We start from the raw sequence: 22,711 nt of genomic DNA on the forward strand, positions 1-22,711 counted from the left end.
ATATATGCCTCTGACACGTTATCGATTTGCCGACCGATAAATTGAGCTCATTTCTTTTACCGGCCTATTAACTAAAATGTCAATTCGTCGTTGCTCATCCGACGGTTTAATTCTACAGCTATTCGTTTTTGACTCCGCAGACAAACCGATCTTTTTACAGCCCCTCTTTCAGCCTCACCCGAAGCCAAGCCGATGAGGATCTACAAGATTCCTCTGAGCACCCTCTCGGGAACAACGGTTGCCACCTGCGAGAGGCGATGCCCGAGTCCTGCGGAGCCGGATTTAGTACCCGCACCACCCTCTGGGGATGCTAACTTTCTTACGGTCGACTCTAGCAGAGCTTTGAGCAGATCGTGCAGCAGCAGTCCAACGCCCGGTCACGTGCCCTGCTTACCGGGCATGGGAATAAACAAGTAACATTGTTATACAAAACGTTGAAGAATTCGATTGAAATTAATTTTACTTTAATTGACAGAAAAACAAGAAAAAAAAAGAAACAAACAAAAAACACAACAGAAATTAGGATTTTTACTAACGATTGAATCGCCAATGCCTCAATTCCACTGAGCCCACATTGGGGCATTAGCTTCAAGGATGATGATATATAAATATATTATAGATAATATATAAAAATATACGGTATAAATAAAACATAATATATAAATTTATACATAGTGCTGAAAAATAATTATATGACAGAATTTCATTTGTGTGTTGAATATCTGCATGCAAATTTCGTACGTACCTTTAATCTTTATAGTATTATTAATATATTATGAGACACGTGATTGTACACGTCTTTATTAAACGTCTTCTCTTCTGTGATACGGCGATACAGCTATTTTAAAACTTGAAAAACGTATGTTAACAATAAGAATATATAATAACCAATTACAGTTACACAGATAATAATACAAATAATAATAATTATTATTAAAACGATAATAATAATATTAACAACAATATTTATCTCGATAATGGCAAAAACTGTATATTATTTTAACCTGTGCAAACTCCACGCACATCCATTAGTCTCGATTAATATTCATGTGATACGCGAACGCCATTCCCTAAATAATATGTAGAATACAAGGAATGAGGCGGATCATTCTTTGTGTTGCCCATACGCGTACGGACGTAGATTCGATAGAAAAAATTATATTATTCACAAATATTTGAAAATGTACCATATTTCATTTCAGAATGCGCGTACGTCTTAAGTAACCTCATATAATGTTATAGATGTATAAATATAGTTTAGCGTACTACTGTTATCTAGTCCGTGACGTTACCTGCATCTACTGTCTCTACTATGATTTTTACTATAAAAAATGCATAAAGCACACACATGATATAAGCACAAATATTTGTACACGTACATTTCAGGCGCGTTAGAGTAGTGGTGAATTTTTTATTTACCGGCCCGGTATTTAATTTTTTACTAGCATGACTGAGTGATAGGGTAGTTGATTGATAGTGATAAATAAAACTAAAAATGAATGTTCGTCGTAAATTGTAATTGTCACATTGAAATGCAGCATTACCTGTAAGTTTCACATTGGAAGAAAAATTTTTGCTGCGAGATCCATCATGTTGTTACAGCAATAAAATGAGTTTCTTTAATAATTATGTATACTAGTGACTTGTGTTGGCCGTGTGCTAATTCCTGTGATCACATCGGATTCGAGATAAAATATCAAATGTCGCACTACTCTGTGCGTATTATTATGTATGTGTAGGTGGCATATATTATTTATGATTGATTTTCAGAATTGAAAAAATGAAACGCATGTACAAATTTCTGTTATGTTTATTTCACTATACATAGATTAAGACATACAGGATGAACAATTCCCTGACGACAATCTATGATATGGTGTGAAGCAGATTGAATCAAATTGTTATAATCTATCAGGATTGGTAAAAAATATCCAAGGAAGCCAAAGACTAAGGAACCTCTTAGGAAATATGTACTTCCCGTGTTACACTGTACGCACTAATCATCTCAGGCTATACTTTTGCAGCCTTTGAAAACGTACAATATGAGGTAAAATTAAGCGGAAAGCAAAAATAAAACAATGTAATGGAGTTATATGAAGAAAAAATATATATATATATATATATATATATATATATATGTCAAGTTTAAGAAGTAATTTTAAAGGGTCAAGGGAAAGTGGTGTGAATTGAGTTTACGTCGGTAACGCTGTTTAGAAATTTTCTCCCCGTCAAAAATGTTTAATAAATATCAAAAGATTAATTTCTCAAAAGTATAAAGACGAACGCCTTATTCTACGTACGTGGTACACTACTTTCCCCTGCATATTATAATACATTATAGACACATTGTTACGGGAGTAAGTTGAATTTATTATAAGATAATATATGACAAAGGTATTTAAGCGTTGTAAGAAAATACAAAATTTCTCTAAAACCAGTATACAGTTTAAACGATAGTCTTCACCCTTCGGGATCCAAGTAGAAGAGAAGATTGTGAAAGCTGCGTATCGCTCTTGGTAAAACGAAGAAATTGAAAGATATCTACAGATATTGAGGATGAGGAAGACTGCTCGGAGCAGCATCTGCCAGATGGCTCTGGCATTTCTTTCCTCGGTAGTCGACGGTCGAACTTGAGAAGCGTGGCGTTTATTTGGATATCGGAGTGTAGTACACGCGACTATCGAACACCACCAGATGGTGTTAAGTCTCGGGCTGAAATAATTGGTATTACCTAAACTCTTTTTTCTCATGAACCGTGAATCCCTCGTTGCAGCGTTGGATTTCCCTGAGCAGAGAAAAGCACGGTATAAGAATGGTGATACCACGAAGAGGGGACGCTTAAAATGATTTTCACGTCCGTCAATGATATAGTTGCAACAAAGAATATATTCTCATTAAAATTCAAGTCGTGTATTTGTTGTCTACGTTTTACTAGTATGGTCAACATCATCCGTTCACGCTGCTTCTCTCATAGAAGATCTAAACTTCTACAGCATACGGTATATTATATCTTTCAGCTTGACTCTGTCGTAATATTCTAATATCAATGGAACGGATCGAGATTATTTATATTAATTGAAGAGTAAAAATGTCGTAAATAAAATAAAATCGGTGTGGTTTATTCAAATATTCCAATAATACATCGATGAACAGCAGTAACGATACGTACAATTTTCTTCCGGAATTAATTACAATAAATCTTACATCGTTAGGTACGATAATGACGTAAGTATTCCCGTATCAAGCAATTTACTAAACCATTGAATTTATCTAATTTTCGAATCATCGTGGAACTTGCAGACTCAGAATTCGAATTGAATATTCGAAATAGTGCCACGTCGAACGAATGACGCGGATAATTTGTCCGTAGAAAACTTAGCCGAGTCCAGAGAATAACCTCTGAAGACAAGTAAGCAACCCTTCGGCTCGTGGGGGTTGTCGAACTCATGAAAATCTATGTATACAAAACTACCTTGTACGAAATACGAAGTGTCCAAGATTTATAGTTAATTGTAAACCATCGCCGGCTGCAACTCCGAATCATTTACGCACAACGAGCGCTCGTCCTTTCGTACCGCAGTTTTGTTCATCGTCGGATATTCATTTCGGCTCCCCGTTGTTTTTTATTTCCGTCTAATCGATAGGTCGCGCGTAGTTGGCGAAACGGAGCAGACGTTGTCTATGGTCAGTAAACCCCGGTGGCTGCGTAAAGGCCGCGGGGTGAGAATGAAGGGGTGTTTGAAGTTGCGACGAGTACGATGTTTTCCGAATGAACGTACGAGGAGCGAAGGGAGCCGGCGTTAAGTGCCGGTCGGAGCTGCCCCCTGCCGGCAATGCACTGTACTATCTCTGCCCGTGGTACTATAGGTTCCCCTGTGCGCGAGGCTTGTAACTTGTAACGTGAAGGTGTGCCTAGCCTGGATGGCCTGTTACCTGCTGTAGTACAGGGACAGCGTATTGTGAAAGTGCTGTGTGCGTTCTCCGAAAGAGAGTCGTCGGAACCGATCGCGGACTAGGATATTCCTGTGGTTTTCGCGAGACATCCTCCGGAGCATGAGGTGAGTTTAACGATATCAAAGGTTCCTTCTCGCGACGCGTTTTCGAACAACGGCGAAACATCAAATGTCCAGAGAGAGCGGTATTAATAGGGTTAGCGAGTGGACAGAGGTTATGTTTCGCATCTCATCTCCCCACTCCGGGTTGCCCTCTGGAACCAGAATCACGGCACTTTGTCTCTCGGGTATATTCTTCCGATCGACCAGGTTGTCAACGATCTACGTATGTACCTATTTTAAACGTTTCGAACGGAGAAACGTAGCGAGTCCTCGGAGTATCATGAGTGGATCATTCGACAGCCGCGCACGACGAGGGGAATCGAGTCGTCGTCGTCTGGCGAAGTATCGCGAGCGCACCTGACCGATTCTTTTTTGTTTTTGCTCGAGCCGCCGCGCTGCGGTCCGTTTCATAACTGCCCGGGCTGCTGCTGGCACTTTCATGCATGTTTCGCAAACAATCCGTTTGCTTTGTAGCTCGCTGTTGCCGCCGCCGCTGCTGCTGCTGCTGCTTCTGCTTCTGGCTATACCGCAATTTCATATTTGTTATATACGCGAACCGCGCCGACGGATTCGACGACTATCGAAGAGTTGATACCACCTCGTTTATAAAATTATATTACTAATACCACCGCGTACATTTCTCCTTACTCGCAAGCTATGCATACGTGTGATATCGTGTACGTTACTTCTCTCTCTCTCTCTCTCTCTCTCTCTCTATCTATCTATATATCTGTCTATCTGTCTCTCCCTCTCGCTCTCTTTTACCTCGCACACGTTGGCCTCCTTCAATTTAACGTTTGTATAAACAGAATGCGAATACGACGAATAGGAGCAACTCGGCAAAGTTAGACGGAGACAGGTTTCGCTCGAAAGTCGAGTATTAACATGCGAGGAAATGAGACGGCTTGTTGATATTTCGGCGCGCAGGCTTCTGGCTTGACACTTGACAGCGCGGCCGGCCTTGAGCCTCCCCTTTCCTCTCCGCCGTCCCCGTCCCCTTCGCCTATCTCTATCTCTCTCCGTTCCCCGGCCTCTTTATGCCCTCCTCTGCCCCCGCCGCCTCGTCCTCGCGACCCCCAAATCACCTTACGCCTTTTATCTTATCCTCAGCGGTAAAACTACTGACCGCAGCGAGCGAGGCTTCGTCACAGCGGCTATACCAGGAAAGAATAATGTCGCATACCTCAACCGACCCCCCCGACCACCTTTCAAAAAATCAGTAATCTTTTTCCACACCCGATTCAGCGTTTTATACGTACGTCGGCGTACGATAGTCATAGATCTGTATTTCACCGGTGAAATGATTCATTTTCTCTCCTCAAGGGTTTCGAGAACGCTCATAATTCAAGCCAATACACTCGGAATACTATTTACGCGACATAGTTCGATTTGGCCGATATTATACTTGTAGTCACGGCGCGCTGGATGGCAAACATTTCGATTAGAAACAGCTTATCTGAAAGACGCTGATTCACGAGTTAATACCTGATCGGCTAAAACTCTCGTATACCTAGACGATAAAGCGAGCAACGTGTTCGCGGTGGCTCGCACGTCCTTCTCCTCTGCATCAAACCCAACCCAACAGAACCCAACCCGAGCCAAGAATTGCGTCAACGATTTTTCCGACGATTTAAAAAATTCCTACACGGTATGCGATAAATTTTATATTACACACTCGGGAGTTGAGGAATGGGCAAACGCATATATCGACTCCGAGGAGGAAGGGACCCGCGATGCAGGAGTGCCTCTTTCGGTCTCTCTTCTCTCGATCCTTGAGATGCGGATAAACCTCCGTAGGCTTATGAATATGGATGAAAAACCTTTCTCGACGCAGTGCAGCCCGGACCGCACCTCGCTGCTCATTCACTCGCTCGCTCGCTCGCTCTCCAACGCGTTCTTATAACACGCGGAGCTCAAGTTTTACCTGCGCTATGCCGCGCGATGGTATGCAGCAGTTATGTGTTGTAAGCATATTACGGGATGGAGTTGATCGTAACCCCGCTGGCCGCACGCGCGACGGGCTTTCTTTTTAGAAGACCAAAACCGATACTAGATTCACCTTCCGCATCGGAGTTCGCTGCTGCACTTCGTCGACTCGAAGCGAAAACTTTTTGGAGTAAAAGATGTACACGTACCCGCCAAGTTGGACGTCACGACGTCGATTCCGCACCGCGTTAATAGTTTTCCACGCTTTCCTGAGAAAATCGAGTACCCTTTAACGCGTTCGTGAATCTTTTTTCTCTACCCTCGTTCGCTCGGCTAGTACTCGTTAGTTGGCTCGGTATTTACCGTGCGGTATATCCTAACCCGACGTAATGTAGCGGATCGAGCACGGCGGTCGGCGCCCGTTTCTTGGCGAGCATGTAACTGTATTTTCTCCATGGTACCCGCTGCCAACGACGACGACGATGACGACGATGACGGCGACTCCGACGACGACCTTCTCTGCAGCGGTTACCAACAGTTTACGCTTAACGCTGATGCATAGTCAGTCGGCGTGGCGGCGCGTGGTCAGTCACCAACTTGTAGGTACACACCTATTCATCATCTACCCGAGCTTTACGCGTCTGCGGCGAGCTGCGAGATCGTTTCGTTCTGCGCGATATTTTAATTTTTAATAATACAAATAAAACAAACGTTCCGTCGCGCCCGGCATCGGGCGTTGAAAATACTGAATCCCCGCACTGATCAAATCGTACATCTGTCCACTTTTTATTTTTCGTAAATGATAAAAAGTCTGCCCAATGCCAGAACAGCGTCTCAATCTTTTTATCTACAAGACTATGGGCAACGCACTACAAAGTCCAGACCTAAACAAGTTTTGCCAATTTTTTGTTTGCATACCTTCGTAGACAAAATCGAAATTAATCATATTTTAGTGTAATGTTTTGTCTTCTTTATTTTTCTTACGCATGTGTTTTATAACATTTTATCAGCATTCAAATCGACAGTTTATAAATTATACATACCTGATTTCCATATTGAGAAACAATCTACCTTACTTAGCTATTAAGAAGTTGCGTTTTACAACATCGCGCCGTAGTATAAAAATTTTGAACATTTCACAAGATGAGGCATCTATATGTTAATGGATAGCGCATACGCATCGGAATCATAATTTCGGAATATTTTCTGTGACGTTATTATATTCAGGATTAAATGCCCAGAAAATCCAAACAACCGGACGAAAGTACTCGGCCGGACGCTGAATTGATACGCTCCCCAACAGGTTGCTACACCGTCGTCTTCTTCCATACTTGGCCACAGATTAAATATTATCCATATAACATGTGGCCCATATGCAAGTATACAGATGCGATTAACTATCAAAATTGAACAAGTCTAAATCCGTGATTTAATCCCCAAACTGCATATCTATAAAAATGTCACACTGGGCAATCGTCGTACGTGACGATGATTTTTCCTATATTTACATGCGCACGTATGAATCTAATATATACCAATCTAATGCGCGTATCGTTAAAATTGAAAGGCCAACGTACAATACATTATCGTTAAATTGGCGAATTGCTGCGTGCGAAGCACCGTAGCAGCGCCCAAGTTGCTTTTTTACCGCGTTTTAATTCTTGGTTCTCTCATTTCTTACCCTGCCTCGCCGCGCCGCGGAGGCTGTGAGCGTGAGACTGAATGATCTCGATAAATCTGTCACTAACTGTATCCGTGAAACACCGCACACATGCAACGTAAGTCTACGCGTCCACCCCAGGAGTTCAGAGCTCCGAGTTCTTATACCTACACTGCAGCTCGCCGCGTGTGTATGTGTGTACCGTGATCATTTCCTTGGCACCCTTCCAACCTATACGAAATTTTTATTATACACACAACCTGTCTACTACCTACCATCCCTCGAATCGGCACCATTAATCACCTAATAAAATCCACTATCTATACATATATGTAGGTACGCACACGGACATAGGTACACAAGTAAAAACAAGACGACGACACGAGGCTTGTGCGAAACAAAAATTTAATGTTGCACGCTACAGTCGTCCTCGCAACGTATATATATATATATATATATATATATATATATATGTATACATACATACATACACTTATAAGCATTTGCACCTTTGCTATCTTCGCTAAGAGTTTACTTACTCACGAGAAAGCATTTTGCTTTACTCCGCGAGAAAACGACGACAGAGGAAATCATGAGAAATTCGGCGCTTCCCTGCTGCAGCGGCTCGCCGTACCAAAGAAATTAATCGCGGTCATTCCCGGGCAGGAAGGGGAGAGAGTAGAGGATGAGTCTCATGCACGGAGTGACCGGGGCAACCGTTCGGTTTGCAGACTCTGCTGTGCAACGCTGCAACGTGCGGTTTGAGGTGGTGCCGCGTTATGGGACGCCCTTCTTTCCTCCTCCCTTCTCCTCCTCCTCCTCTTCTTTTTACAGGTTGTGGTACCTTGCGACGACTCCCTCAGGTAGCCTCTCCGTGGTGCAAGAGGACGGAACTTTAGGGCCATGCAGCAGCCGCAAGTGGATTCTCCGTGACGAACTTACGGCCGCGGAGCAGACGAATGCTCGACACCCCGGCGCGTAGTTGACTCGACCAAGTCAGTCGGCTACCTCCTCGCCTTGTGGTGGCTATCGTCCGACATCGTCGCGCTTCTGACTCTCGTCGATATTACAAGTCGCCTATGCCCCGCGTTTCTTTTTTTTTCCTTTTCCTCAACCTCTTACACCTCTATTAATCGGCATACAGGTGACCGGTTTGATAATTATTTTTCCCGGGGCGGGGAGGAACCCGAGGCTGTGGTGCAAAAGTTTTTTCGCTCTTTCGCGAATCCGTAATCGTGCTCTTGAAACGGAATGTACCGAGTACGGAATCCGATGAATACCAACTGTAGATAACAAGGTTTCAATTGAATTGTGTTATAGCTACAAGTGTTTCTCAGTTATGAAACTTGAAAATTGTATCGTTGCTGTTTGACAACGTCAATTGTTGAAAAGTTCGGACAATATTATTCAGTTATAAAAGTGCTACGGTATTATACGATAGTTGACCATTAAAGCTTTCAAATCACAGTAGTGCAATTAACAGCAGGAAACAAAGGAAAAGATAACAGACAATTCGCGTTTTTTTGTTTCTTTTTTTCTTTACCGTCGTCATTATAATTATCGTTTTGGGAGATACCATTATACGTATACGTGCACGTTTTTAAAAAGTGTACCTGTGTCTAAAGTGTACGGCCTAGAAATGCAAATAATTAACGTGCAATTATAGTGTATCAAGATATACGGAATACAGTCATTCTAACGGCAAGGATTACAAAGGACAACGTCGTACATCGCGAAGCAAGTGGACAGTGTGGCACAAGTAGGAACTCGAGTTTGTCGACGTTCGAAAAGTATTTTAAAAAAAGTAATAATGGACATTGCATGATGTATGTTCATATACTGGAGATATAACGAGTGATAATTCCTACGTGATCTGGATCATGTAACATATATATTATACACTTATCGGGACATATCTTACGTATTTCTACAGATTACGTACACAGGTAATAAAAATTATTCCTATGTTTACTGCAGCCATTGAGAATTTATGTACGTACACACAAATAAAAAATAGGCATACCCTAATTTTATCAATATTTGAAATCCGAGATTAAGGCAATTTCGAACGAACGATCTTTATCGAGATATCGGTGTGCAGGGCTTTACATGTATTTGAACGGAACGGAAATCTCGAATCCAATCAGGAACCGGTTCCTTTCCACATGTGTTCGAACGGATCCGCGTTACGAGAATAATAATTTCAATTGGTATCGCCGGTTAGTTGTAATATGTATATGCCTACCTATCTCTCGCTTGAATATACATGTACATGTGTATTGTATGGTGGAATAAAGATATGCAGTAGTTGCGGCAAGCAAGGCCCGGCACCACTCGGTGAAAGGAAAACAGACATATCTCGTATAACAAGTATGCGCAAGACGTGAGGAGGGACGTTAGTATTTTACACCTATAATGCTAGGTATTTAGCATACATACATACTACATTCGAAGGAGTCCACTCCAAAATTAGAAACGACCTTACAGGCTTCGTTTGACGTAAGAATTACCAACATTCGACGAGGATTACGTTCCCCGCGCGTTCACGTGAAAACTACCGGCGCAAGTTCCATGAATTCATTGAATATTTCTTCTCTCGCCTCTCCTTCCCCCTCTTCCTCTCATCTCCTTCTTTTTTCTTTTCTTTTTTCTTCCTCTTTACACAAAGATTTCGCATATCTGCCGACAGGGAATTCGAATATACCGACGCAGGTTCGACGCGTGCATACAAGTGGGAAGCCTGTCGTCGGAAACTAATAAAGGTATCAGACAGTTTCCACTCTATAGAAATTTCACGGAACCGTGGTGGTTCGCCGCGACGCGACCTGAGAGCACGTGTTGGCTGGTGGCGCATGCGCGTGACAACCGCCCTTAAAATAGAGCAAGTTCGCTCGCGAACGTTTCCGGTCATTGACCTTTCGTTCGTCTATACTCTCTCCGTGTACGTGCGGACGCACGGACACATCCAGCCAACCATACACGCGTATGACTGCGGTGCATCGTTGTTATGCCTAGGACGTGTGTACATACGCTGATGCACGTGCTGCAGAGGTGTACAAATGCACATGCGCGTCGTGTACAATACTCAATGCCTGTTCGGGATGAAGTGCACAGTCTTCGTCGGTAAACGTTCCGCCGGCTTTATTCCCTTTCACCGCCATACAAGCTTCGATTTGTCAATCTATAAAGATTATACTCCTACAAAATTTCAACAATCAATAATCTTTCACCGCCAATATCTATCTATATCAGACATATTTCAGCCTCTACATTGAGCGTAACGATAGCACGATATCCCCGTGTGCATGTACATACGTACTCTGCTTCATCGTAGGCAGACAGACACCCACACGTACGGGTACGCTGCAAGTAATTAACGGGCATCCGAGCATCGTTGACAACAGTTTTCCGTCCCGCGTTACGGGGCGGGGGGGGATAAATAGTCTTGAAAGCTCGACGGCGATTGGTCACCGTGGTTCCGTCGGGGGTTCGAGGGGGTGTTCAAGAGGGTAGGGCGACCGGTCTAGTCTCCGGACTCCGGAGTCTGACTCAAGTGGCGGCTCGTCGAGGTGGGGATAGGAGACCTTGAGCGGCGTCACGTGACCCTAAGGTGCATGGGGTAGGGCGACGAGGGCCTTGACCTTACCGGCTTGGGAAGAGACTGACTTACTACTGCCGCGTCGAAAAACGTCGGTCTTTGCAACGGAACCCCTCTTAGAGGCGCGGGTTGTGCTCGACGTCGGTCGGGATGGATTGATAACGAGCGAAGGGAAGGGCACGGAGGGATACCTCGACAGGGGGGGGGGGGGGGGTCGACGCGTAGGATAACGTGACTGACTGACTCCGACTCTACCCACCGTCATGGATGTATTATATGTCCTTTGTTTGTTGTGTGCCGTCAATTCGCGCGAATGACTGCCCCGCGTGCATGCATACGCGCGTATCGAATACCTATATATATACAGTAGGTATACGTTTGCGTGCGTATTAAACCCTCTGTGATAAACTTTGTGTGGTTGCCTTTCACAATACAGTATATTATGCCTTTGTACACTGCAGCTTATTACATAGTTTTACTAAAATACATGTGCTGCTGTGGCATATGTTTCGATACAAATCTATACAAACTCGTTAACACCGTTTCTGCATATTAAAGACCGTATGTAGTACTATTGTATTTTACGTCTACGTTACATTACAGGTATATACATTATACGTATATACATGGAAACACCTTTCAACTCAGAAATTTTACGGAACGATCGTTGTACTGTAAATGTATGCATGTGTGTATGTGTGTAGGTATACACACTATTGTATACATACTATTCCCGAGAGACAAAGGAGGTACCGCTATTGCGTCACCTTTTTTCGTCTTACTTTTTTATACGTTTACATTAAGCCCAGAGAGGCGGGATCATGGCAGTTGCGCCAAATATAAACTCTATATCTATCGGTTATTTGATCTGATTTTTTGTCATTGCGTATTCGTATAGGTATAATGTATGTGAGCGTACGGATCAAGAATTTTTAATGCCAAAGCTGATTTATACAGTATAAGATATATATATCAGCTAAGGTGTTCGCTGAAATCGTAGAATGATTATGTCATGGAATTTGGCAGCTTTATACCTACGACGAGAACGACACCTGGAAATATAAGAGAATTTTGTGTACAGCCTGATATTTGTAAAAAAATTTATCTCGCGCGATTCATCAAATTTATTAGAAGCAAATGAATTCTTTTTTTTTCTCTTTTTTTTCGTATTTTCGGTTAACTTTCATTTGTTACGTAATGATTATCAAGACGGAGAAAGTATATTACACGTGTTTATGTATTAATTTTTATCAGGATCCGCGAAAACCGGGATTAGCCGTGAAATTTCTTAGGTCGAACATCTTGAGCGAACACCAGATTCCGATTGTTGGACGACCAACAAAATATCACCGTCCATTTAATTATCCGCATGTATGGATGCCCGTGAAGTTTACATGCATAGGTACATTATTACACCTATACCTAGTGAATAAAAGAGGTGCAGCTTGGAAAAGTCGGGTATGCGAGTGCAGTTGGACTTGACGAGTATGCGACACGGTGGTGCAGGCTTATATATACGTATGTAAGCTGTACAAGCCGAGTAACAGGACGAGATCAAAGCCTAAGGCCTGCCAGGAATGCAGGTCCTGTGATTATCTACTTATTTTGTCAATAAATAAAAACCGCAAAAACAGGTTCCCATTCGCGCGCAACTCCATCGCACCGACAACGGTACGTATAAGACGACGACGCTGCTTCTGGCACTCCCCGCTTCTCTTCTTCTTCGCGCGGCTAAATTTCCCTGCAGGCAATCGATTTTCGAAACATACTTTTTTAGCAATCTTTGCCCGGGAACTTGTTTCGTCTCATCGATTCCCCTCCACCTCATCCTCCTCATCCTCATCCTCGTCAACACTTTCCTTCTCGCTCTGGTACGCTTCGAGTGCCATATTATACACGCTCGAATTCATCCTTGTTCGACCTACGCAAGCGCGCACGTTTTCCGTAGAGGCTAGGAGACACCTATACCTGTAAGAATGTACGTGTATTCGAAGTACGCGTAATATACGCTCGCGGATCCCTCCCTCCCTCCATCCACGCGACGCCGCGATCTCTTTCTCTTTCTTCGCGTCGCGGATCTTTCGTCTCTCTCATTCGTTACATGCGTCATATCTGGCAACTTTTTATGTAGGCCGTTGGCGGCACAAATGTACAAACGTACAAACGAATATACGTATATCTATCTCGACTCCGCCGGTGTGTGCCCCGGGTATTTATATTTAACCAACCGACACTTGCCATGTGCGTGTCCTCTTCCGCGCGAAGGTCGTCTGGCACCGGAAGTGGGCCGGCCTTGCGGGACGACCGTTATACTCCGGAAGTTATACTCTCCCGTAAAGTCTGTAACTCTTTTCTACACCATATATTCCGAAAGTTTACGTACCCACATTACCCTCGTTGTATGTACTGTATAGGCTTACGTTGGAGGTAATTGCAGGGGATACGGAAAAGTTCGTTAAGGAACGATGCGCGTGATGTTGTTGCCCGCTGACCAACACATTAAATTCAATATTACGGTTATACGTTTTAATTTCAAAATGATTTCTGTTCTGCAGGTTCGGTTTGTTAGGGTGATAAGATATTTATTAATTTACGAACGCATTTTATCTTTGCACAAGTACCTGTCGTTTTATGATTAATTTTTGATTGAAATATCCCCTACGAAACCATCTAATATATTAAGTTAATTTGCAGAAATAATTTTATTTAATAATTTTATAGTTCAATTCCGTTGTAACGTACATGACATCATTCACTCCTTGCGAAATGAAGTTGACGTTTGTATAAATTCGTCCTTGATATATGAGAGAAAGGTTATTCTCGTTTCAGGACTTTCTTTTTCACCGTTCGCGAAATTATACAGCGCAATTATATATAGTCGGGGAGAAATGATTGTCGAAGTATATAAGCAACTTTCTTCGATCTGATGAACAAATGTTGATTTACTGTAAAGCAAAACTCGGCTGCACTTGCATTTTGCCCGTATGTCTTGAATGTTGGTTTAATTTTACTGGAAACATTTCAGAGAAAACAAGTATATGCTAATGGTAGTTTTTATTGTTTCTGTAACAGCGGTTGGATTCTTGGGGTTTTCTCCAATCCGAAATCATCGTAAAGAATTCTCAACCGTCGAACGCGAAGTCTAGCTCAAAAGGACGGCTCAGAATGCTGGGCGTCCCGGCGAGCGTCCACAGGCCCAAAGTCAACGCCAGAATCGCCTGGAGGGAAGCCAGCTGAGAATGTCGGAGCAGAATGGGCCCCCGGAGGGCCCAGGCTGGTGGCCTCCGGCCCAATCCTGGAAGTCGTCGTCAGCCCCTGCACGACCAGAAGCAGGAAAAAACGTATCTGTGACCACCATCAACGTTCCACCAGCCCACGAAATGCATGACGGTAATTTTTCCTTCAACCCAACCTGATTTATAACCCTCTTTTTTATCAAGTCAGTCAGAACACACGCGCGTACCTGTACAGGTATATATACCGATATTTCTTATGCTATACAACGTCTATCGAAGTCCGCGCTTTCAGTGACCGGACATTCCGCGCAACTTTATCATGCTTCAAATGCCTCGACCCTATATCGATGCGCGATAAAAGTATGTTATAAAAATAAAAAGATCGAAAATCTGGTAAACATTTCTCGAATCATAAATCATCTTTGTCTTTTTTTTTTAGCACTAACAGTTGGCAGTTGCTACAAACAATATTACGGAGAGTAGTTTACGATTAGATTGACGGTGACGCGATCGTCACTATGGTTCGAATGCGACGTTATCTGTTAGAGCAATTCCTATCGGCTGCGATCTCTAAACTAGTAGAAGTTTGTCGTCCACTAGTAAAGTAGCCAATCGGAATTTGAAACTCATTGAATACCGATAGCGATACGTAATGAACGTTCGACGAATTGAACACTTAGACAGTGACTTTCATTCCCGATTAGATTCTATCCAAATTTATACGATTAAGAGGTTCAAACTAGCTCCCGATAATTGTAAGCAACGGAAAACATGGTGAGACATGAAAGTTCTTTTTTTTCCGTCCTATATTCTTATCAAACTAATCGAGGTGTACGGGCGAATGCGTTAAACGAGCGTGGCGGGTGTACCGCGGTGAACACCGTAAAGCATGGTGCCCTATGGGTGGAGGTATGGGTGGATTACGTACGTATAACGTACCGATACGTCGGTTAGCAAAAAGTGAAAGAATATTATTGTATAAGGCGACTAGATGTCGGAGGCATGTTTAGTCTTTGAAGCACGTTTCGATCGCACCAACAGGGTACAACAATTATTATGATCAACGTTACCCCCTCACATCCAACACGTCCCGCCCGCGCCCGCCCAGCATGCGATTATTTATTGCCAGGATACTTAATGCCGATTGGAATGTTTTCATTAAACCGCGCCACCGGGAACGGAGCGGGAAACGTGATACTCGATGAAAAAATCACCGGTGCTTTCAAACCGCCTTGAACCTTTTGCGAAACTCAACAGGGTGACAAGAAAATCACGACTCACCAACGGCTGCGCTGGTCCTTCGCAACATGCCTTTGGAAGCTTTTCATTCGTGCTGTTTGGACGACGCGACTCTTATCTTTTCGAATAATTTATTTGCCGCCTTTACCCCTAAATTACAATCTAATTTGTCCGTAACTGGAACTGAAGACAAATTAGATTTAAGTAATTTTTTCATAATACAGAGCCGAGATATTGGTAAAAATTAGATAATACAAACGAAGTAAATTGTTAATGAATATTATTATACATGTCTTTGTACGATGGCAACAGTCATATGTAGTTACAAAAAAAAATAATTACAAAAAAAAAAAAAAAATGATTTAGATTGTCGGGTCACTGCCTTAATGAAAGGTGAATAACGTCAGATAAACTTGTATAGGTCATTGTCATTACCATAAATTTCAATAAAACTTAGTTTCTTACTTGTCACATAAAACTGGAAAGGAATATATTTTTATTTTCATTCCTGCATCCCATCGTGCATATTGTTTAAAATCGTTGTAAAATACCAAATGAATTCCGAATCCACGAAGATGCTTGATAATATTTGGTTACTTATCTATCTCACGCAGGTAAAAATGTTAAGTATTTGGGTGGTCGGAATGGCGTGACGGTGTCCGTTGTGTCCGGATGCGGGACCGGAAACGAACCTGAAGATGACGGAGCGGACAGCGATGGAGAAGTGAGCAAGATCGACTTCCGGGGAGTAAACCTTCGTACTAAGAAGAAGAGGGACGCGCCAGAGGGTCAAGAAAGCGACGCCAGCACCGTGACCGAGGCGATGCTGCAGCAACCAGAACGGCCCATGTCCTGGGAAGGAGAACTCTCCGACCAAGAAATGTCTTCCAATACAATAACTAATCAAGTGCGTGTTTCATTTTCTTAGCTATCCTTAATACAATGCGATTTTATATGAACTCTCAATAATGCCATGTGCCATGTCGTTTTCGTGATTCACTTCCGAATAACGATCTTCTGACTCAGCTCAAGAGTTTCGAGGATACACTCTGAGTCAGAACGTCTGGAATCCGAGGTGAAAATGATGTAATGCAAAGACAGAACGGGCACGTGGTTTAAGTTATTGCTTATTCTTAAGATAGGGTTTCAAGAATTTTCGCGTAACAAATTCTGCACGTGTTGAGAACTAACTGCTTAAAACTTATAAAAAAATTTCGAGAAACATTATCAAATCCGGAAATGTATCGTACATATCGTGATTTTCCAGTAAAAGATCAATGAATACGAAAAATGTTTTTGTCGCATATGATTTTAATGTGAAACCAGACTTTGAGGTATTGCGATTTCATATGCATTGCTTCGTAATTATGTGCAAAGGTATTACCTCAGACGTGAAATTTTCATTCAGAATTTTCTATGTAGGTCAAAAGTGCCGTACGGTATATGTCCTTGGGCAACCAATGATTAATTTACGGCAAAACACGAGGTTTAATTATGCACTTATGATTAATCGTTAATGATAGTGATGCACATGCGGTTACATCGGTTTTAAAAAGAATCCCGCAGTCAATGTCGTACAGAAATGTTTTCTTCTGTTTGCGTAAGAACAATGTTTATCTCACCAGAATCATAGAGACCTATGTGATAGGCTAGTTTGAAATTTTACCCAATAAAAACATAAGCATATTCCTAAAAGTGATAGAATGCTGGTGAAAATTGGTTCATACCAAAATCCATCACAACTCTTCGTAAAGGAATAGTTAATTAATATCGAGCTTCAATCACTATCTCAGAAACTGGCAAGATTGGTACTATTAATGTAAGGTCACCCTTTAAAATAATTCGATAAACAAAGTTGTCATTGATTACAACGCTCGCGGTTTTAGGACCATGAAGAAACTTCAATGGAAGGTGTTCAAGTGTGTAGTGCGAGTCCAGGGCCGACACTCGCGCCACCGGAACCTAAATTCGCAATAAAACTGGAACCAGATTTCCGCTCAAGCCCAGGGCCTCCTTTAGGCCCTCCAAATGAGGTGACCCTATCGACTACCCAACAGCAACATCAACAGCAACAGCACCAACAACAGCAGCAACAGCAACAACTGAATATCGACGGACTTGAACAAACTCAACAAAGTGATTTACCACTTTTAGTTGGAAAGCTGCTGGGAGGATACAACAACGCCACTCCGAATCATAGTCCAGTTCTTAACCCAAGGCACCACCTGACTAAACATAGTCACACAAGATCACAGGCTAGTATTCTTTATAAAGACCTAATTTCTTACAACATGTCTTTTTCTGTTATAGACTGAAATGAAACTTATCGTATTCATACTCAATTTGCCAATCATTGCGATCCATAGGTTCCATCCCCGGATTCGGCGATACATTCGGCGTACAGTGTGTTCAGCTCTCCGACACAAAGCCCGCATGCTGCTCGACACTCGGCACTTGGAGCCGGTAGTCCAGTTCCGTCTTCGTCACTGTCACTTTCGCGTCATAGTTTTAACAATTCCACGTCGTCGCTTTCCTTGTCTCTCTCGCATTCGCTTTCGCGTAACAACTCTGATGCATCCAGTAGCTGCTACAGCTATGGGTCTCTCAGCCCACCAACACATTCACCTGTACAACAGCCAAGACACTCTCATTCTCACACTTCACATCCTCACCATCAAGTAGCCGCTCAGGGCAGCCCCTTACACTTACCAATATCTCATCACTATTCAACGACAAATTCGGAACTTTCCGAGGGGTTGAGCGAGGATCAAGAAGACTGTAAGATAGCACCGGCTGCGGCGGGCATTTCGACCAGGCAACAACTGATCAATAGCCCATGTCCCATTTGTGGTGATAAAATCAGTGGTTTTCACTACGGCATATTTTCTTGCGAATCGTGTAAAGGATTCTTCAAGAGGACTGTCCAGAACAGAAAAAATTATGTCTGCCTTAGAGGGGCTGGCTGTTCGGTTACCGTGGCAACTCGTAAGAAGTGTCCTGCTTGTCGGTTCGAAAAATGCCTTAATATGGGAATGAAATTGGAGGCGATTAGGGAAGACAGAACTCGAGGTGGCAGAAGTACATATCAGTGCAGTTACACACTTCCAGCAAATTTGGTGGGCTGTACTTCTGGCGGATTACCTGGTGATAAAATGGCTGGTGGAACATGCAGTCCCGCTCCTCCTGGATACGAGCATCATCATTCAGCAAGACATCACTCAAACCATTCTCACAAGCAACACGTTGTGCCGCAACTATTGCAAGAAATAATGGACGTAGAACACTTGTGGCATTATAATGACAATGATAGAACGACAAGTGCGCAAAGTAGTAGCAGCAGTAGCAAGTCGGAACAGCCCAGGCCGAGCTCCGCTGGGCCACAAAACACCGATCATGATCAACAACACCCACCTAGCAATGCAAACACGAATGCGAATTCTTCGCAGCATCCAGATTTCTTGTCAAACCTGTGCAATATTGCTGATCATCGGCTTTATAAAATTGTTAAGTGGTGCAAAAGCCTGCCCCTGTTCAAAAACATTTCAATTGATGATCAAATTTGCCTTCTGATCAATTCGTGGTGTGAGTTATTATTATTTTCATGCTGCTTTAGAAGCGTGAATACTCCGGGAGAGATTCGAGTCTCGCTGGGAAAGTCAATTACACTTGAACAGGCCAGACAACTAGGTCTGGCTAGCTGCATCGAAAGAATGCTTGCTTTCACCAACAACCTTAGGCGATTGAGAGTGGACCAATATGAGTACGTCGCAATGAAGGTAATATTTTTTAAACTAACGTTATAAACAGCTTTACGAAGTACAATCCGATATTATCATCCGAACGAAATTAGCATACTGTAAAATGATACTTTGCATACTCCGTTCGTAGTCGAATTTAAATAATATTTAATTTATCCGTATATGTTAATGCTCAAAATTTATTGGTGTTTATAAATATTTTTTTTTCAATCTAAGGTAATTGTGCTACTAACTTCTGACACAAGCGAGTTGAAGGAGCCTGAAAAAGTTAGAGCATCACAAGAAAAAGCATTGCAGGCGTTACAACAATATACAATCGCCATGTATCCAGAAATGCCAGCCAAGTTTGGTGAACTTCTTCTCAGGATCCCAGACTTGCAGCGAACATGTCAAGCAGGAAAGGAACTGCTCAGTGCAAAACGGGCTGAAGGAGAGGGCAGTTCATTCAATTTATTGATGGAACTGCTTCGCGGGGACCACTGAGTACTAACCATCACCACAGGTAAGCATTGTTGCATATTTTCATTCTGTGTAACTATTGCTCCGCTGAGATCGAGTGAAGTTCTGGGACTTTTGAAATGATTAGATCTTCTTTAATATATTATCTTACCTTCTGAAATACGGAAATAAAATTTAGAGAACCATTTTTTCTCTTATAGATTCCATGCTTATACGGAGTGTTTATAAGCAGATAGAATCGGGTGTGGTATGTAAGGACATTTTTTTAAAGACAAGAGAAATGACTGTAACAAGTAGTCTGTAATAATGTTAGCTCTTGGTGAGGGGGATTATTAGGTTGTTAGAGGACTTAGATAATAATAATATATTTTTTACTGAAATGCTTCCATACAGGGCCTGTATTCCTGCCTTTAAAGTTTAAGTACAGGAGTTTAAGACGGCCTATAGTATGTCCGTATCGTCCAGTGTGCATTCAAGTGAGAGTCCGAGTGCGAGTGATAATATTTGGTCGTGTGAATGATGGAAGAGAGCAAATATGTTTCCAGTGTAATCTTAGAGTTACACTATAATTATGAAACACCAGTATTTCGTACATAATTGCGATTACTTAAAAACAAAGCATAATGTCTTTTATGTCCCGGTAAAAATGTACTTAAAATCTATTATCTGTAAGGCTTAATTATTACTACCTTATTTAGTTTTACTATTTCAAGGTATTTTTTACGATACTTTATACATAATTACATAATTAAATATTATATATATTAATATATATATATATATACATATATAGGTATATATATATGTTAAACAAAAAAAAGTATATATTATATATTATAGCCTTACCCGGTTTTGATCTGACAATTCAGCTTCAGCTGATTCTTGTTCATTCGCAGAGTTCCATCCATTATAAAAAAGGTATAATACCAAGAAAAAGAAATTTTTAATGTTTCTTAGCATATATCGTGCCAAGTAACTATCGTTAGCAAAAGTCGCACAGCCATTGTGGTTTTGAAAAAATATTCTTAAAAATGATAAGTATATTATATATATATAATATATATAATATATGTATATGTATAAAACTAAATCCAATTGGTACGTTATTTTTACTGTTTCATACCACATTTATTTATGAACTTTTATAAACTCTTTTTGCATAGTAATTTTTCTTAGACTCGCGGTAACTCTTTAAGTCATCAATGCGAAATATCACAGAGGTTTAACTTCAGTAATGATAATTATTTCACTTTAATGTTGTAGTAATCCGAGTAACATAACAAAACAATTATGAGTAATTGAATATTCAGTTGTAAGTACTCGTAGGTACCTAAGTAAGTACACCCAAAGTAAGACTGCTGTAGGATGGAACTGCTGATTTGTCAGATGAGGCAGATAAATAAAGAAATTCATATTTTATTCTAATCGAATGAAACAGTTACGTACTACTGGCAATATAAGGACCGTCAAGTTCCTTAAATTAAAACAAAAGAGTAAAATTATTACAAAACCAGTATTCATGCAAATGCGAAATGAATTGGTATTAGAATATCAAAGGAAGTATAGTTTATATAACATGAAGTTATAAAAGAAGAAATGAGTGACAGAAATAATGTGTATATAGAAAGTGGTGTCATGTTGAACAAGCAAAGGAAGTGCGCGCGTGAACATGTTGTAGCCATAAGATAGTTTTTGCCTGTTGAATTGTGTCTATTCTATATTTATATTTGATAATAATTATTTCTACATACTTCATTACTACACATAGTGCGGATCGTTATTTTATTTTTTGTTTAATTTTTTTTTAATAAAGTTAATAGTTAAAACTATTTATAAATTCTTTTCATGACGGAGGTGGCAATAAACTCGAGCTATAAACTGGTGTTTTGGGAAACAATACTTGTTATATCGACACACGGTAAATGAGTATTATTCATTAATCAATTAATTTTATTCCAAGTGAAAATGGCGGCTACAAGCAGCTATTTATTAAAGTTATTGTACAACAAAATATGATTAACAAACGGAGCTCCGAATAGATTCGTTTGCACTCATATTTAAGTTCGATACCTGTAAAGACGTACATATTTGAAGAGAAAATAGATCCATCGTTTAAAAAATGTGTATGAAAGAATTGAAGGGTGAGGGGAGGGGGGGGATAATGCCAGTGATGACAATATTAAGGCAAAATTATGTGAAAATAAATTGATATTCAAAGAGCTTAAATACAACAGACTGTACTGACAATTATATTATATCTTTACAAACTAATATAAACATTAGATACCAATACGAAATAAAAATGGAGTAAATGCTATAATGTTGAACAGACAATATTATAGTATAATATCATAGATACTCACGTATAGTATTCCTTGTCGATATCAAAAATTGACATTCTGGAAGAAAGAAAAACAACAAACTCCACAAAAATATTTAGAGCCACATAATGTATGCGATAAGAATGATGAAATACAGAACCCATAAATGACCATAAAAATATTCCATTCTTAAAATAATACTAATAACAAGACGATTCTAGTAAATATATAGAGTAGTTTTATACTTACGATACGAACAATTATTAATGCAAATAAAGCACGTTTTAAGAAGTGTAGTCTTTCCCTATGTTACTTATGTTAAGATTTCGTTAGTAATTTCAAAATTATTGTATCCTGTACACCCTACCTCTTGTGTAATTTTACATACAGTTATGATTCTAACTTTCACATTATTAATCTTATCAAATTCTTTGGTAAGCTCAAAGCAAAATGTGCAGA

At 41.1% G+C, this 22,711-nt stretch overlaps 2 protein-coding genes across 23 annotated transcripts in view; both read left to right on the forward strand.

The window, feature by feature from the left end:
* Positions 1-2,277, forward strand: part of LOC124177322 (GTPase-activating Rap/Ran-GAP domain-like protein 3) — a 62,539-nt gene extending 60,262 nt beyond the window's left edge. For 17 of the 21 annotated variants that reach the window (XM_046559557.1, XM_046559567.1, XM_046559555.1 and 14 more), the window contains one exon: positions 161-2,277. In XM_046559557.1, the coding sequence (XP_046415513.1) occupies positions 161-417 (257 nt within the window). In that variant the 3' untranslated portion in view covers positions 418-2,277. Of the gene's footprint in view, positions 1-140 lie in introns of all 21 variants that reach the window. The other 4 variants (XM_046559556.1, XM_046559551.1, XM_046559554.1 and 1 more) reach the window with 2 other exon arrangements.
* Positions 2,278-3,871: 1,594 nt separating this feature from the next.
* On the forward strand, positions 3,872-22,543 carry LOC124177327 (nuclear hormone receptor FTZ-F1 beta). Of its 2 annotated transcripts, none has more exons than XM_046559609.1 (7): positions 3,872-4,058; positions 14,312-14,629; positions 16,329-16,621; positions 17,601-17,969; positions 18,081-19,490; positions 19,689-19,974; positions 20,132-22,543. In XM_046559609.1, exons 2-6 carry the CDS (start codon positions 14,479-14,481, stop codon positions 19,953-19,955), a joined length of 2,490 nt encoding a protein of 829 aa, XP_046415565.1. In that variant the 5' UTR covers positions 3,872-4,058; positions 14,312-14,478; the 3' UTR covers positions 19,956-19,974; positions 20,132-22,543. The 2 variants fall into 2 exon arrangements, with proteins under 2 accessions (XP_046415565.1, XP_046415566.1); XM_046559610.1 differs by lacking the exon at positions 3,872-4,058 and adding an exon at positions 8,918-9,587.
* Positions 22,544-22,711: the final 168 nt, after the last annotated feature.

This window comes from Neodiprion fabricii, chromosome 3, assembly GCF_021155785.1.
Source record: "Neodiprion fabricii isolate iyNeoFabr1 chromosome 3, iyNeoFabr1.1, whole genome shotgun sequence".
Taxonomy (NCBI): domain Eukaryota; kingdom Metazoa; phylum Arthropoda; class Insecta; order Hymenoptera; family Diprionidae; genus Neodiprion; species Neodiprion fabricii.

What these genes read in the sequence shown, in the direction of transcription:
- LOC124177327 (XM_046559609.1), top strand. Translation starts at nt 14,479, where the DNA reads ATGTCGGAGCAGAATGGGCCCCCGGAGGGCCCAGGCTGGTGGCCTCCG. An exon ending in AGCCCACGAAATGCATGACG is followed by an intron (nt 14,630 to 16,328) that starts GTAATTTTTCCT and finishes TATCTCACGCAG; the next exon opens with GTAAAAATGTTAAGTATTTG. An exon ending in CCAATACAATAACTAATCAA is followed by an intron (nt 16,622 to 17,600) that starts GTGCGTGTTTCA and finishes TCGCGGTTTTAG; the next exon opens with GACCATGAAGAAACTTCAAT.